The sequence below is a fragment of the Monodon monoceros genome, unplaced genomic scaffold, assembly GCF_005190385.1.
Source record: "Monodon monoceros isolate NGI ecotype Baffin Bay Population unplaced genomic scaffold, NGI_Narwhal_1 Super_Scaffold_1, whole genome shotgun sequence".
Classification (NCBI taxonomy): domain Eukaryota; kingdom Metazoa; phylum Chordata; class Mammalia; order Artiodactyla; family Monodontidae; genus Monodon; species Monodon monoceros.
The window spans coordinates 80,710,296-80,726,968 of NW_021703765.1; the positions used below are offsets into that span (position 1 = coordinate 80,710,296).

General features: G+C 46.3%; 2 protein-coding genes across 4 annotated transcripts in view; one reads left to right on the top strand and one right to left on the bottom strand.

Annotated features, from left to right (window-relative positions):
* Positions 1-3,582: 3,582 nt before the first annotated feature.
* On the top strand, positions 3,583-9,805 carry SNRNP35 (small nuclear ribonucleoprotein U11/U12 subunit 35). 2 transcript variants are annotated; one of them, XM_029227787.1, is made up of 2 exons: positions 3,583-3,662; positions 8,482-9,344. In XM_029227787.1, the coding sequence occupies exon 2, from the start codon at positions 8,485-8,487 to the stop codon at positions 9,223-9,225; it is 741 nt and encodes a 246-aa protein (XP_029083620.1). In that variant the 5' UTR covers positions 3,583-3,662; positions 8,482-8,484; the 3' UTR covers positions 9,226-9,344. The 2 variants fall into 2 exon arrangements, with proteins under 2 accessions (XP_029083620.1, XP_029083628.1); XM_029227795.1 differs by having other exon boundaries at positions 3,588-3,732; positions 8,482-9,805.
* A 769-nt stretch (positions 9,806-10,574) lies between these two features.
* Positions 10,575-16,673, bottom strand: part of RILPL1 (Rab interacting lysosomal protein like 1) — a 46,081-nt gene continuing 39,982 nt past the window's right edge. Inside the window, exon 7 of one of the 2 annotated variants that reach the window (XM_029226697.1) lies at positions 10,575-15,137. In XM_029226697.1, coding sequence (XP_029082530.1) covers positions 14,828-15,137 — 310 coding nt within the window. In that variant the 3' untranslated portion in view covers positions 10,575-14,827. The remainder of the gene's footprint in view (positions 15,138-16,673) is intronic. The other variant, XM_029226692.1, reaches the window with a different exon arrangement.

Genomic DNA, 16,673 nt, shown 5'->3' on the forward strand with positions numbered 1-16,673 from the left:
GCAGGCGGACTCTCAACCACTGCGCCACCAGGGAAGCCCCAATCTGTGTTTTAACAAGCTCTCTAGGTAATTCTGATGCACGTGCACCCTGAAATTTGAAAAAGTATGAGTGCTACCACAGTGTTCAAGGTGGATTCTAGACCAGACCACAACAGTTCAAATCTTGATTGGCTCTGTCACTTGCAAGCTGGGTGATCTTAGGCAAGGAAATTACTTCTCTGGGGCTCAGTCTTCCCAGCTATCAAATGGGGGTAAGGATAGAAGCCACTTTATAAGATTGTCGTGAAGTGCTTTAGAACAGCATCTGGCACACGGTAAGTGCTCAATACATGTTGGCTATTATTATTACTATGCCTATTATAAACTACTTTATCTCCAGAATATGAAGTATGAGAAACTTCCCAAGTTCATATGATTATTTGGGTACAAGCTATGAAAGGCTGGATCAGTAACACACATAGAATATGTCTACAACAAAGCTTTTTAAAAAGTCCAAGTGGGGCTTCCCTGGTGGCGCAGTGGTTGAGAGTCCGCCTGCCAATGCAGGGGACATGGGTTTGTGCCCCGGTCCGGGAAGATCCCACATGCCGCGGAGAGGCTGGGCCCGTGAGCCATGGCCGTTGAGCCTCCGCGTCCGGAGCCTGTGCTCCACAACGGGAGAGTCCACAGCAGTGAGAGGCCCAGGTACCGCAAAAAAAAAAAAAAAAAAAAAAAAAAAAGGAGCATAAAGTAAGGTATCGCCCAACTCACTGTTAAGCAAAGGAAAACATGACGTGGGAAACAAAAGTAGTGGGTGGATCATGCTTCATAAAAATGGAACCATAAGTGTTTGGGGGTTAATTCCACCCATAGGAAAGTTCCATTAGCAAATATCTGGTGGTCCTATTTTGGTACATCAAGCAGAGTAGGTCTCGTGCTCTTCTGAATACTGGTGGCACCATTAATTTCCTGAGTGGTACATTCAGCATGCCTTTCTTCCTGTTCTCTTTTGGCTTAAATGCCTGCAATCCTGGGTCGGTGACTTCAGCTCTCGGAGCTGAAAGTCTTTAGAAAAGAATTTGGTTGCAGGAAGGGTGGTGCCCAGAGCACTTGTTTTCAGTCGGTGTTTGCATAACAGCACACTTTTTTTTTTAAACTTAGGTGAAATGTTTATTCAGGGTGATGAGTGGGAGGGTGGGGTGTGTGTGTGGGGAGGTGGTGTAGGTGGGTGAAGGAAGCATTAAAGGAAACTACAGCCAAGGGACTGATGTCCTCCACCCTACTCTCCAGGCCAGCTCTGTTCCACCCAGGAAGGTTACAATACACTCTGCAATGGGTTGTTGAGAGAGTGAAGTGAGCTTAGCCCAGTGTCTGGCAGGTGATGCTAACTGTTTGTTTGTTTGTTTGTTTAAATGTTTGTTTTAAGATGGTATTAGTGTGGTGGTGATCAGTTTGAAATCTACAGAAATATCAAATCATAATTTTGTGCACCAGGAGCTAACATAGTGTTGTAGGTCAGTTATACTTCAAAACAAACAAACACACAAACACATAGAAAAAGAGATCAGATTTGTGGTTCCCAGAGGTGAGGCCTGGGGGTGGGGGAATTGGACAGAAGCAGTCAAAAGGTACTTATTTCCAGTTATAAATTAGTACTAGGGATGTAATGTATGATATGATAAATATCTTTTTAACACTGCTGTATGGGAAAAAGAATTTTTTTTTCTATTTCTTTTATTTTGTATCCTTACGAGATGACAGGTGCTCACTAAACTTACTGTGGTAATCATATCATGATGTATGTAAGTCACCTTAAACTTATATAGTGCTGTATGTCAATAAAACCGGAAAAAGGGAAAAAAGATTGTATTAATATGAAACTTCTATAGAAATCTCTAGTAGGGTTGCTCACGTTGCCCTTCAGATCTTCTGCTTGGTTTATAAAGTATTTTGTTATGTAAGTAATTCTGTATATAATTAAACTTTAATTATATAGATGTGGCAGCCGTGGAGATGCCTTTCAGATGACCTTTCAAGAGGCCACCAAGCATATTAAAAGATGTCTGCAGCACCTTCAGAGTCTGCAGCAGCATTCATGCTGTGGATGCACTTTTCCCAGAAGCCTTCCGTTGATAAGCCAGCAGAGGCGAGATACTGGGACCACAATATTTCTTTTTTAAATTTAATTAATTAATTAATTTAAAAATATGTTTATTTATTTTTGGCTGCACTGGGTCTTCGTTGTTGAGCGCGGGCTTTCTCTAGTTGCCGTGAGGGGGGCTACTCTTAGTTGCGGTGCGCGGGCTTCAAACAGTGGCGTCTCTTGTTGCGGAGCACGGGCTCTAGGCGCCCAGGCTTCAGTGGTTGTGGCACACGGGCTCAGTAATTGTGACTCGCGGGCTCTAGAGCGCAGGCTCCGTAGTTGTGGCGCACGGGCTTAGTTGCTCTGCGGCATGTGGGATCTTCCTGGACCAGGGATCGAACCAGTGTCCCCTGCATTGGCAGGGGGATTCTTAACCACTGCGCCACCAGGGAAGTCCTAAATATGAAATTTTAAACTATAGATATTGCTCACTTTTTTACTCAATACATTTTATTAATATATTTCAAGAGGACGTACTTTAAAGAAAGCTATAGATATTCAGAACCTATGCTTCACCTACATAATAAAGATGTGATAAAAACTAGGTAGCAGTAGTACATCCTTAGTAGCTGGTCATTGGCTTACCTTCTAAGAATAGGACTGGAATCAAAATGAGATCAGCTGTTCACAGAAATGACCCACTTGTAAGAATTAATCAGAAAATGAGTGGCTGAAGAAATCACGAGACTCATCATGAAAAGCACAACTGTCTCAAGACATTTCAAGTTGTACCACAAGTCGTAATCTACCCGAATATTTTGACCTAACAAAAAAGAAACACAGCATAATCTGAATGCATACATCTACCCGTTCTACACAGATTCACTGACCACACGGTTCTCCCCTCTCCCTCCCACGCTTAGGTTTTAAATCTGGGCTTCTTAACCGTGACTCTAAAGGCAGGGGTCCTCAAAGAGTCAGTTTGAGGTTCATTCGGCGGTTCTGAATTCACTGATTCCCTGCGGGGCCCAGGAAACGGCATTTAAACCAGCTTCCACGCGATTCTTAAGTAAACTCTCCAAACTGTGAAGAACTGTTTTGCTTCTGTGGAAAGCGAACGTGTTAAATTTACGGGTTAGAAAAACTCTGGCAAAACATACGTACAAAGTTTCCTTGTGAACCGGCATACGCATTTTCTGAGTAAAAAAACCCCACAATATTAATCAAATTCTCAAAGCGAGCCTAAGAACCAAAACTCGCATCGCGCTGAAACACCTCTTTGCTACGGAGAGAAATCCCGCGGCTCCCAGACAACTAGCTGCACATTCGATCGTCTTTCAACTTTTGTTCAATTTAGCAGTTTGTGTCTTCGTGAAAAATTTTACAGAAACAGAAAGTTCATTCTCGTCGGAGACGATGTGCAGTCGATGCTCAAGGCATGTAATTAAACTTCTTAAAATAAAAGCAAAAACGGAAACAGGGCCCGTGACGAATCTGCTACTTCCGATGTAAAGGTCCTGTCAGTCAAGGAGGAAGAATCTTCCGTCGCTTCGAGCTCGGCACCAGGCCCCGTGGGAAAGAAAGCCCGAGCCTTCCTGAGGTGAGCGGGAGCGGTTTGGTGGGAGTAGGGCCCACCCTGGCGAGAAGGACGAGGGAATTCGGCCTGGACGGTATGTCGGCGCGTGCGTGGGCCGCCATGTTGAAAGCGGGCAAAGGGGGACCTTTTGGGGTTGTGTTGCCGGGAGCGGGGGCGACAGCTGGGTTGGTAGGATGACCCCTTCCGTCCTGTGCCCCCTCAGATGGTGACGGGCAGGGGAAGGCATCCCTGAGGGACGGCGGCCGAGGCGGAGGCGCTGCGGGGCGGGGGGCGGATCGGAAGTATAGACTTTTTCACGGAGACTTCCGCGTTAGCGTCCACGGCCTCACTGCGCGTGCTCGGACGGCTCCGGGCGCCAGCCTTCAGTTTGCTTCCCACCTGGTGGGAAGCGCCGGTTGTTCTGTTCTGCAGACTCAGTGCTGCAGGGACGAGTGCTTTGTTTGTTTGCTTAAGAATAGATTTTTTTTTTTTTTTTGCGGTACGCGGGCCTCTCACTGCTGTGGCCTCTCCCGTTGCGGAGCACAGGCTCCGGACGCGCAGGCTCAGCGGCCATGGCTCACGGGCCCAGCCGCTCCGCGGCACGCGGGATCTTCCCGGACCGGGGCACGAACCCGCGTCCCCTGCATCGGCAGGCGGACTCTCAACCACTGCGCCACCAGGGAAGCCCAAGAATAGCTTTTATTTGTATAATAATTTATAATTAGAAAGCGCTTTCAAAGACACTACCTTCTCTCATCTTCACAAAAAACGCGGTGGAGGCACTTAGCAGCATTTAACAGGTGATTTAAATTTTGCCGAAGCTAACATTAGGTCTCACACCTGGGTGTTCTGACTCCCAATCCAGTGCTTTTTCACTTTCCACACTTCTGTCTTTAATAGTTCATTGCCCCACTCACCTCCACCCCCGACGATTCATCTCTCACATCCCATCTCCGTTTATGAAGTAATGACGGGAATCTAAACATCCAGAGAGATGGTGGTAGAAAATCTCGATGCAATGTTGCAACGGAGGAAATACACCTAGAAAGATTAACGAGAAGCTGTGAAGCCCGCTCTTCTCTTGGTATTTAGTACTGATAGGAGCATGCAGGTGAGGGAGAAAACCGGAAACTCATCTTTTATCCCTTTGTAATTTTTTTCCAGAGTTTAATTTGAGGAACCCTTAAAGCTTTGAACAGGAGCTCTGACTGTGTACAGCAATGTCAGCTTTATTTGGTGGATCTTTGTGACCTTTTCCTGTGGAATGGGGACGGGTTCCTTTCCCACTTGGCTGCGAGGGGGTTCTCAGCCTCAGACACCCAGACGTGGCCTGCTTTTTCCTATCCCCATCTCAAGCTTTATATTTTATGACAGCTATCTAAGGAAGAGTTAAGAGCTCAAGCTCTGGAGTCAATAAAAGCCCTTGGTTCTAACTCCCCCTCTGGGCTACTTCTGTGATTTGGGCCAAAAGACAATCTTTTTGCATCTCACCTTTGGCATCTGAAATGGCAATAATAGAAGTGGGTGTGTCCCGGTGTTGTTGAGAGGGGAGGGGAGTTAAGTGCTTAGCACAGTGCCTGGCACCTCCTAAGTGTTCAGTACAGGTTAACTATACTATGGTCTCTTTTTTGTTTGTTTGTTTTTCCTGCAACCTTGCAATAGTAAGATTAGAATCTTAAGAATTTTAGGGCCATTTAGAGAATACCAGAGCAGAGATCCAAACAACACAGTGATCTCTCTCTCTTTTATTCCCCCATGTGGAGAAATTACAGCCATAATAGACAAAAGACACAAAGTGAGTTAGAGGCAGAGCCCAGACAGGACCAAAAGCGTCTCACTCTTCTCATGCTCCTTCCCTTGTTCTAGTTGTTTATCATCCTTTTACTGATAAGGATACCAGAGAGGTGTCTTCTCCAAAGTTGCTTGTGAATGATGAGACGCATATATGTCCTCCTTTTACAATTTGGTGGCAGATGGTGTAATGTCCTGCCTCTCAATTTTCTTTCTTTCTTTTTAAAAATAATTAATTAATTTTTTGGCTGCATTGGGTCCTCGTTGCTGCGTGCAGGCTTTCTCTAGTTGCGGCGAGCGGGGGCTGCTCTTCATTGCTCCGGTGCACGGGCTTCTCATTGTGGTGGCTTCTCTTGTTGCGGAGCACGGGCTCTAGGCGCACGGGCTTCAGTAGTTGTGGTATGTGGGCTCAGTAGTTGTGACTCGTGGTCTCTAGAGCGCAGGCTCCGTAGTTGTGGCGCACGGGCTTAGTTGCTCCGCGGCATGTGGGATCTTCCTGGACCAGGGATCAAACCCGTGTCCCCTGCATTGGCAGGCGGATTCTTAACCACTGTGCCACCAGGGAAGTCCCTGCGTTTCAGTTTTCAATGAAGTGGTCCTTTTTGTCTGATTTGGACCAAAATAAGTTCAGTGAATTTTGTTTGGAGTTGGTTCAGTTCCCCAGCATTTATCAGGGAGTGTCCTAGGATCTGGAGACACTGGGTTGAAGAGTGTTTATCGTGAAGAGTGTTTATTATGTGTTGGGCAAAACGTGATCAGTATGACAGAAGAGGTACCATGAGCTGTGGGACCAACGGATTTGCTTCATGGGGAAGAGGCTGGAAGCTGGACTTGAAGGACCAGTAGAATTTCCACAGGTGGAGATGTGGGAGGTGGAAAGGAAGGGAATATTCCCAGCAGAGGAAATTGCACCAGGAAAGACACAGAGCCAGGGGATTAGGGCACGTTCAAGGAATGAGGAGCAGTCCTGGGGAGAATAGGTTCTGCAATGGAATATGGGGAGAGGCTAAGTGAGAGTCAGAATTCTTGAGTTCATTGACTTCGGGTTTTATTCTGTAGGTGTTTTACTTTTTTACTGGGAAAAGAAATTCCACTGTGATCACTCCCCCTACATAATCTATAAACTGAAGAGCAAAACCAAAAAAGATCCTTGAGGAAAATTTGAGAGAGGGCGGGAAAACTATAGATACCATTTTAATAAATATCATGGAAAGATGCTGTTAGGAATGAAGATCACCAGATATATTTGACAGAGCCGTGGTTTTTAAGGAACATATTTCAGCCTTGGCTCTAAAGCTTTACAGAGGTAGTCACATGATTACCAGCAGGGTCTGAAATGTTGGCAAGCACCGAATTATTCCAGCAAATTCACATGAATCAATTATCATGTGTCAGACTTAAACTTACCCACCCTCTTTCAAACAAACATAGAAAGATCTTCTATCGGAATGAATGACAGTGGCAGTGTGCTTGCTGAACTAAAATTACCACTGCAATCAGTTCTCAAGCTCCAAAGCATAAATGGATTATGAGCTAGGGAAGTGGGAAGAAATCCCATCTTCCTTTTTTTTTTAAATAAAGTTTCTTTTTACTTATTTATATATATTTTTTGGCTGCGTTGGGCCTTCGTTGCTGCACACGTGCTTTCTCTAGTTGCGGCGAGTGGGGGCCACTCTTCGTTGTAGTGTGTGGGCCTCTCATTGCAGTGGCTTCTCTTGTTGTGGAGCACAGGCTCTAGGCACGCAGGCTTCAGTAGTTGCAGCACACGGGCTCAGTAGTTGCAGCACGCAGGCCCTAGAGTGCGTGGGCTCAGTGTTATGGCATGCGGGCTTGGCCGCCCCGTAGTATGTGGGATCTTCCTGGACCAGGGATCGAACCTGTGTCGCCTGCATTGGCAGGTGGATTCCTAACCACTGTGCCACCAGGGAAGTCCCCCATCTTCCTTTTGAACTAAGGAGCCTGCGGCTGGGTCACTGTCATTTTGGCTTTGCTCCCTGTTTACTGACAGATGCAAAAGGCTGCATTCAGAGCACCATTTTCCCATGTAGTTTTGTTTTTTTAAAAAGTCCTTATCAGAATAATCTGGGAGGGACTCCCCTGGTGGTCCAGTGGGTAAGACACCGCACTCCCAATGCAGGGGGCCCGGGTTCGATCCCTGGTCGGGGAACTAGATCCCACATGCCGCAACTAAGAAGTCCCGCATGCCTCAACTAAGGATCCTGCATAACGAAACGAAGATCCTGCGTGCCGTAACTAAAGACCCAGTGCAGTCTAAATAAATAAATAAATAAATATTTAAAAATTAAAAAAAAAAATCTGGGAGCAGGAATGTGGGGAGCACAGATGAAATAAGACAGGCCAGGTGTTGGTCATGGTTGGAGCCGGGTGAGAAATTCATGGAAGGTTATGCCATTGTCTACACTGGTATGTGTTTGAAACTCTTGGTAGTAAAGAGTTTTTAATTTTTATTAATGTTATTATTATTATTTATATATATACATTTGGCCGAGCCGTGTGGCTTGCGGGATCCTAGTTCCCCAACCAGGGATTGAACCCGGGCCCCAGCAGTGAAAGCGCCGAGGCCTAACCACTGGACCACCAGGGAAGTCCCATAAAGAGTTTTTTAAGATGCCCTTTTCCACAGAAGTTCCCAGGCTGGTTTCCCTATGACCATTTTAAAGTCTCTGAAAGGTGAGCCTGGGTTTTGATTCTGGATTTTGATCCGTGTTGCCACGTTATAACAGTTTGTGTGTGGCCTACCGTGGCTAAGCTGGATGATACACGTATGCATCAAACTCAGGCACGTTGCCCTCTGCTTCTTCCGGGGAGGGTTGGTGGAGGAGTGAGTGCGAGCATTCTGGAGCCCCACTGCCTGGCTCTGATACTGTCTCCCCTGCTTTCTAGCTGCGAGGCCACAGCGTCTGAAAAATCCTCTTCCTTCCCTGTTGGAAGAAGGGGTGAAAAGCAGTATCTACTTCATGGGGTTGTTGGAAGGATTGAATACGTAGCTCACAGTAGATGCTACATAAACGCTTGCCATGCTTCTCTTTAGAACATGAACGATTGGATGCCCATCGCCAAGGAGTATGACCCGCTTAAAGCTGGCAGCATTGATGGCACCGACGAGGACCCACATGATCGAGCTGTCTGGAGGGCGATGCTGGCACGATATGCCCCCAACAAAGGTGTCACAGGAGACCCCCTCCTCACCCTGTTTGTGGCGAGACTAAACCTGCAGACCAAAGAGGAGAAGTTAAAGGAAGTATTTTCCCGCTATGGGGACATCCGGCGGCTTCGGCTGGTGAGGGACTTGGTCACGGGCTTTTCGAAGGGCTACGCCTTCATCGAATACAAAGAGGAGCGTTCTCTGCTCAAAGCTTACCGGGACGCCGATGGCCTGGTTATTGACCAACACGAGATATTTGTGGACTATGAACTGGAAAGGACTCTCAAAGGGTGGATTCCTCGGCGACTTGGAGGAGGCCTAGGGGGGAAAAAGGAATCCGGGCAGCTGAGATTTGGGGGGCGGGATCGGCCTTTCCGAAAACCCATTAATCTGCCAGTTGTTAAAAGCGACCAGTTTCGAGAGGGAAAGAGGGAGAGAAGGGAGCGATCTCGATCCCGAGAAAGACACTGGGACTCCAGGACGAGGGATCGGGACCATGACAGGGGCCGGGAGAAGAGGTGGCAGGAAAAAGAATCAACTAGGGTGTGGCCAGAAGGTGACTGGGACAGAGAGAGGGACTTCAGAGATGACAGGATCAAGGGGAGGGAGAAGAGGGACAGAAGTAAGTAGACTCCATCCCCTGCCAAACCCAAACGAAGGTACCCGACCAGTAAAAGTGCAGGGAGACCTGCACTGCTTGTATACAGAATCCAAGTCCGGTGGTTGAATAAAACTTACTGATGAAAACAAAAACAAAACAGAAAAAACTTACTAATGATGATGGGGTTGGGTACGTTTTCTTACTAATGATGGTGGGGTTGGGTACGTTTTCTTTCGACTCTGGAATGCAGGTTCAAGATGAACACGCTACTTTGAATTTTCTCTTCTTCATCTTATAGTTTTTTTGTTTTTTGGGGCTCATGGGCGGTTTGCGGGATCTTACTTCCCTGACCAGGGATTGAACCCACGCCCTCAGTAGTGAAAGTGCAGAGTCCTAACCATTGGACCACCGGGGAACTCCCTTCCTCTTATAGTTGTAAGGACCCATTATTTGATAAGCTTGAGAAACAATTTTGCAGTCACCAGCATCTGTACAGAAAGACCTATGTAAGGAGCCACGACTCATTTAATTTGGCAGTACGGAATTTGCTTTTTCTCCCATCTATTGGAAATGGCCATTTTGAGGGCTTGGCAGAAAGAGGTGATGACTGAAAACCATTTGCATTGATCTGTGACTCCTGGGAACCCAAATCTGGTCAGAATCTAAGTTGTGTGTTTTCCACCTTTATGTCCATAGTGCAGGGTTTGCTGCAGTGAAATAAAAATGGGTTAGAAAAATGAATCCAAGGAGAATGTCCAGAGACTTAGTACCAAAAGCCAGTCTTAGCAGTGATCTGGGTCAGCAACCAGCTTCTCTTGAACAAATATAACTCCATTCTCGAGCCAAATGCTGACTACCTTTTTTCCTTTTCTCTTTTTGGCGGGGTGGCTGGCATTTAAAATGAAAACCCAGAGTTGCAGGGCTTTGGGGCTATGGTCTGTGGCAATCCTCCAGCCCTTGGAAAAGAGAAAGTTCAAAAGAAGTGAGAGTGAAATGAAAATGAAATCAATGAAAGGTTAGTAGCTAGTTCCGATGGACTGATTTGCCTTTTCTCTCTTGATCATCCAGCCTCTGGTTTGTTTGAAACTGGATATATTGACCTGAACTTCTGAGAGCTTTGAATAAGTGCCATACTGTTCATGTGATCTTTCAAGAAAGTGACATTCAACCTTTTTCTTTTATCCATGGCTGTGTCTTTGAAAGTTCAGGTTCTTAAAATTCAGGATGTCTCATGTAAAGTAAATGTCTGATTTAGTAGCAAGACTCACACATTCATTACTAGGTTTTTGCATCAGGAGTATGAATCTCATCGTTACATAGGGGACCTACAGTATCTTAAAAGTGCTGTCAGCTGTTAGAACTGTTTTAGAAGAATATGCTCTTTCCTTTGTAAATTTCCAGTGCAGAATTTTACTCTTCTCCTAAATCTCAGAAGACCGCCTTGCAGGAACACCTTTATGATTTCACCCATGTTTCATTTACAACGTGTGTTATGGGCTAGAGTTGGTAGGAACATTAGGTAAACAAGCTGCTCCACATCAGGGAAGCTGAGTCGTGAGACAGCTTCAGAAGAAACACAGACAGGGGCAGCAGTGTTTACGTAGTGTTTACAGAGTCTAAGCTGGCGGCTATCAACCCTGAGTACCAGAATACCGATGGATGGAAAAAATAGGCACATTCAGTCCCCACCCCTGGACATTTGGGCTTAGTCTTACAATGACCCTGGTAACTAAAAAAAAAAAAAAAAAAAAAAAATTAGTAGAACCCCCCTGTCAGGGACTGTAGTTGTCAACATGGCAAAGGCGGATACCCTCCGACCCGGCAATTCTGCTGCTAGTTTATTCTGCAGACTGATGCACGTGTGTGAGTGTGCAGTGCTCTTTTAGAAAGATTGGAAGCTACCTGTCCACCAGTGGGGCCTGGACAAACGTGAACAAATTACACTCGATGGTCGACCAGGGTTCCTCAGTCTTGGCACTATTGACATCTGGGGCTGGAAAATTCTTTGGTATCGGGTGCCGTCCTATGCATTGTAGGGTATTTAGCAGCGTCCCTGGGGCCTACTGGATGGCAGTAGCACCCACCCAGTTGCGACAACCAAAAATGTCTCCAGTGAGTGCCAAATATCCCTGGGGGCCAAAATCACCCCTGGTTGGGACCCACTGTCTTTTATACCGGTGTGAAGTCATGTCCAGGGTATTCTAAGGAAAGAAAGGTATGGGATAGCATGTGTATGACACGCTGCCATTTATGTAGAAAGAGAACAGAAATATATCTGTACTTTTTACATGATTGCGTGTATATTTATAAATTACTTCAGGAAAGACACCCAGGAAACTACCAACACTGGTCACCCCAGGGGGAAGACAACCAAAGGTGATGCGGGGAGGGGGATTCCTCAGCACACATGCTTTTATACTCTCTGAGAATAAACTCTAATAGTTCTAATGGGCAGCCAGGTTGGAGAACCACTGCTCTAAACCAACATTATCGTGTCTGGTCATTTTTCTCAGCGATCTGGAAACGGAGTTCATGTAGATTCTATAAACCGACTTGATGGTTTCTTAGCAAACCATAGTGAAATGTGTAGAAAGCAGCCCAGTCAGATGTACTTGAGTGCCCTGTTAGGAAATGGTACCTCTCTCAATCCGTGAGCGCGCAGTCTTGCACTCTGGGTGCTCCGTGAGTGGAGAGAAAACATTATTTGGGTAACCCCCCAACTTGCCAGTTGCAGACAGGGCATGTGGCTCTCCGTCTCCACTGCAGCCTCATGAGTCAGCCAGACATTTGGTCCCCAAGCCATCTTTTCACCCACCGCCATTGCTTTGGCAAGTCTACCCTACCCACCATCTGGCATCCCCTAGGGTTCCGCACATCACACTCAATCCGCTTTGGGACATTTGTCTTTTTCGCAGGGTACTAAGTATTTGACACAGTGAATGCTGAAACAAGATGCCAAGAAAAAAAGAATCCACACGAAATGTTGCAATGTCTCATCCTTAGCAACTTTGTTTGGTTAGTACTGCATAACTCATAGCAGATTCCAAGGCACTGGCCTTGAACATTGCTACATGCTCTAGGCATTATCAGTAACAAGGTGCAATAGAGAACCACAGGCTCTTGCAAACTTGTCTCCAGTTTCTGGGCAGGAGGACTGTCCTCCCTATTTTCTGTTTGCTTTGTGCCTAAGCTGGGCCAGCTCACCCTGTGACTTTGGAAGCCCTGCCTGTCTAGTCGATGCGTCCTATATATTATGCTACCACCATGACAATGTCATGAACGTAACTAATGAAGACCTACCACTTCCCTGCCTCCCATTTAAGTATGACAAATGTCATCATAAAACCTCTACACAAATAATTTCATACAAAGCAAGTCAAACAGCAGTTATAGTGGCATGTGATGTATCTGGCGAAGCTTGCGTTACTGAAGTTAATGCAAAAGTCAGCTTCCGCTCATGGTCTTATTAAATATATATCCTAAGGGATCAGAGTCATCTATTAGAAACGGTGATAGCCCTGGTATAAATAAACGTTTCTTTAGAGTTTGGCATCAGTTTTTTGACGTGCTCCCTCAAAGCAGACAGTTTGTTGGAGGGATCAGGTTTGAGGGTGTGACACCCAAGGCGGCCAGGTTCTGTTGCAGGCGCTGGTGGTTCAGGTCCAAGGACAGAGGCGGGTCACGGTCACAGGTGCTGCAGGGCCTCCTGTCCTTGTTCCGTGTAACCGTCGTCGCGGTGGCAGTTGGCCCACTGGCCAAAGGACTCGTGGATGCGCACGTTTCTCTGCGTGTTGACCAGACGCTTCTTATCTCGGGAGAAGAAGCTAAACCTTTGAGAAGGGAAAGAAAGAAATAAGAGGCTGCCCTTGGCCATGCACGTCACAGTTTTTGCAATGCCAGCAGCAAACGTGAGGGAGCAAATCAACTCGAGGTGTGAAAGAAAAAGTTCGGGGTGCGGGTCAGAAAGCAGCAGGGCATTCTGCGTGTCATTGTCACAGTACCTTGGAGGTGACACAGTGTGAGCAGGGTGTGCACATAGGTGATGTATCTCCCGCCTTAAGCACTACTGAGGATTTCTTCTCATGACCAGTGGAAATAAAAAGCTACTGGAAACATACATTATGGGTTTCTTTACCTTAATGATGCACAGAAAGAAATACTTGAAAGCCATATGGTACGTAAGACGATTCGGATGTAAAGAGATGAATATTTTAAATTCAAGTAATTATTTCATGTGGATTGGGAAACTGGGTAAGTAGCACATCAAAGCCCAAATCTCATGGACATTACTACAGCTTAGGATGAGGTGAAAGCAGGTAGTTAAGAAAAATGAGGCCATTAAAATATGTATTAAGGAATAGCATACACGGTTCTCTGATTAGATGAACATTATGAATATAGTATGTGAATGAAATTTGGGAAATATTAATTCGGACAAGTGACAAGAACTGATTTAATGGTGATTAAAACTGATTTAGTTTAAAGGTGAAAGCCTTTAGAAGTTATCACAGTAACTATCTAGATAGCAACAGCTAAAGTAGACCAAGAGGTCTTTTCAAAACAGCTGTGACTATTGGTCGTTGATCAATCTGAGTGAACCATCTGATTGATGCCTAAAAGATGAAAGTAGAAATCTCAGGCCAAAAGCTGATAATGTGGCCCATTTAAAACAAAGTCAGCTTAAACTCCACCTAAACAGAGACTAGGACCCTGGCCAGTAGACCTGAGTTGGCCTATTTCGAGTGTTTCCCCAAAGCCCTCTCTAAGCTGCCAGCTGTCCTTCTGTACTCTCCGCCTCTAATTAAAGATTCTTTCTATTTTTACCAAGTTCCCCTACTCCTGAATTTTGGTTTCTGAACTTGGTAAGAAATATAGTAGCTCTGTTATGTTTTCCAGGGGCAGGAATAGGAAGGAACCCCTGAAGAAGTCAAAGCTTCAGATCAACTATTTTTAGTTCCCTCTGTCCGTTTACCTATTCGTTTTTTGGTTTGTTTTTGTTTTTTAGTGCTGTGGCCTATGGAGTTCAGTTTTAATCACATCTGAGTGAAAATGATTTTCCTATTCTGTGGTTACTGGATCCTACAATAACTTCCTAGCAGGAATAAAGTGGTCTTTCATTGTAAAGCTGGGGCAAGCCAAGTTTGTCTAGAGAAATTCTCCCTACAAGCTAAAGTCTCTTTTTTCTGCAACCAATACGTGTACTGGCAAATGAAGGCATTCTTCTCATTCTGGGTTATTTGTGAGCTCTTTCCATAGGGTAATCAAAGCAATTAGCTGGCCAGAAAGACAGTAGCGCTCATCACTGTTACATGTCATGTCTACATGATTCAAGCAGGAAAGCCACTTGCCACTTCCTGTCCAAGGGGACACAGAAAGAATCGAGACAAAAGTCCCCTCCTCTGCTTTTCCTGTTTTAACAAGATCAAATGGCTTGCTGACTATGGCTTGGCAAAACAAAGCGGTTTAGAAAGCCAGGGTGTGAAGATCAAAAACACAGCGTTAGTGTCACTTGGGGGGGGCGCAGGGATGGGTCATGGTGGGCGTTGATTACTGACCCGTCACTTAAAGGACCTTCTTTACTGGATCATGGACAAGGTGGTTTTAGAATGGAAACAGAAAAGACAGAAAGAATTATTGGTGACAGAGCGGAGAATTCCGAGGCTTCACTCGTGCATATGCAGCGTCATGAGCCGCACGTTTGAAATCGCACTCCACACCCACTTCAAATGGGAACACGCAGGTGATGGCCATGCAGCTAAAGGGGCCAGAGGAGACAGGCCAGCCCCAGCAGTAGCTGCAGCAGACATTCCAAAGGCACAGCTCAAAAGGAAACCAGAAAAATGCAGTGCCTACGAGGGACACAAGTCGTCGGACAGGCTGCAGTGTGGGGTCATCTATTATCAGTCCGGCTGCTACCATGGGCATTATGGCTGTAAACATCCTGGTTAGAAAAGTACAGATAGACACAGAGAAGATAAAAACAGGGGCGGCATGAAAAAGAAACACACTCCACAGACAGGTCAGCCGAAGGGTTTGCTTATGGTTGATGTGGAATTATGGCCCCCAACGCCCCCCATTCATATTTTGAAAAGTCCTAACTCCCAGGAGCTCAGAATGTCACCTTATTTATTTATTGAATGCCACCTTATTTAGAAATAGAATCCTTATAGATGTAACTAGTTTTGGTGAGGTCATACCAGAGTAGGGCGGCCCTAATCCAATACAACTGGTGTCCTTATAAAAGGGGGAAATTTGGACACAGACACGCACACAGGAAGAAGGCCATGTGAAGATGGAGGCAGAGTTTGGGGTGATGCTTCTACAAGTGAACAAAGGCCAAAGATTGTCAGCAAACCACTAGAAGCTCGGAGAGAAGCGTGGAGCAGATTCTCTCTCATGGCCCTCAGAAGGAATTGACCCTGCCAACACCTCGATCTTGGACTTGTAGCTTCTAGGAACTGTGAGACTATACATCTCTATTGTTTTTTGTATTTTTTTGGACATGCCACTTGGCTTGTGGGATCTTAGTTCCCTGACCAGGGATTGAACCCGGGCCCTCGGCAGTGAAAGCGTGAAGTCCTAACCACTGGACAGCCAGGGAAGTCCCTATCTCTGTTGTTTAAGCCAACTCAGTTTTTGGTACAACAGCCCTAGCAAACGGATACAGCGTGTGAGAACCACGTAGGGAAGACAGGGTGGCCTCAAGGGCTGAAAACGCAGGCCTGGGTGTGGGGAAGGAAGTGTCAAAACCTGCCGTGGGATTACTCTTGGGTGTCTTCCAGCACGTCTCCCCCAGCTGCCATGAGCTGCAGGCTATGTGCCCTGAAGGCAGCCAGGGGAGACCCAGGAGAGAAGGTGAGGCAGCCAGGATGGGCCGGGCAGGAGACGGCCTGCGTCGTCACCCGCCTGGTAAGTCAGAGCCGACAGTGAGTGCTCGTCGGTTCCTTGTCTGGCAAGGAAAACGAAGAAGAAACTCCAACCAAGCCTCCAGAGCTGATTTTGAACAGCTCTGATTTTTTTTTTTTTAAAGAGCTTGGCTGAGAAAAGATATAATTATCTCAAATGAGGTTTGAGAATTCTCTGCGCCTGGATCACCTTTGACGCAACTTCACAGACTAGCTGGGTTGGCACCTTGGCAAAACTACCTGGATGGCTTCTCAGAGACAACGAGAAGGGGTTCCATTTGGTAAATGAATGGGCCCAATCCCCAGGGGCCAGGCTAGCGGGTACCATTAGCTTTCCAGGGGCTCTAAGCCACAAGGTACTGCACCCACCTCTACCAGGACCCCTTTCTAGCGTAACACGGAGCCCCCAGAGACAAAGTCGTTGTTTGGGGGATGGCCCCAGATGTGCGGGGTGGGTATTTTGCCTGGACAGATGTTTGCCCACTGGGAAGTGCTGGACTTCCTTTGGGGCCCGATCAGGGGCCAAACTGATGCACCAGGGCCTTGGGACACCTGGGGTGTTCCAGCCAAGC

Excerpts from the sequence above, each read along its gene's own strand:
- SNRNP35 (XM_029227787.1), top strand. The coding sequence starts at position 8,485 with ATGAACGATTGGATGCCCATCGCCAAGGAGTATGACCCGCTTAAAGCT.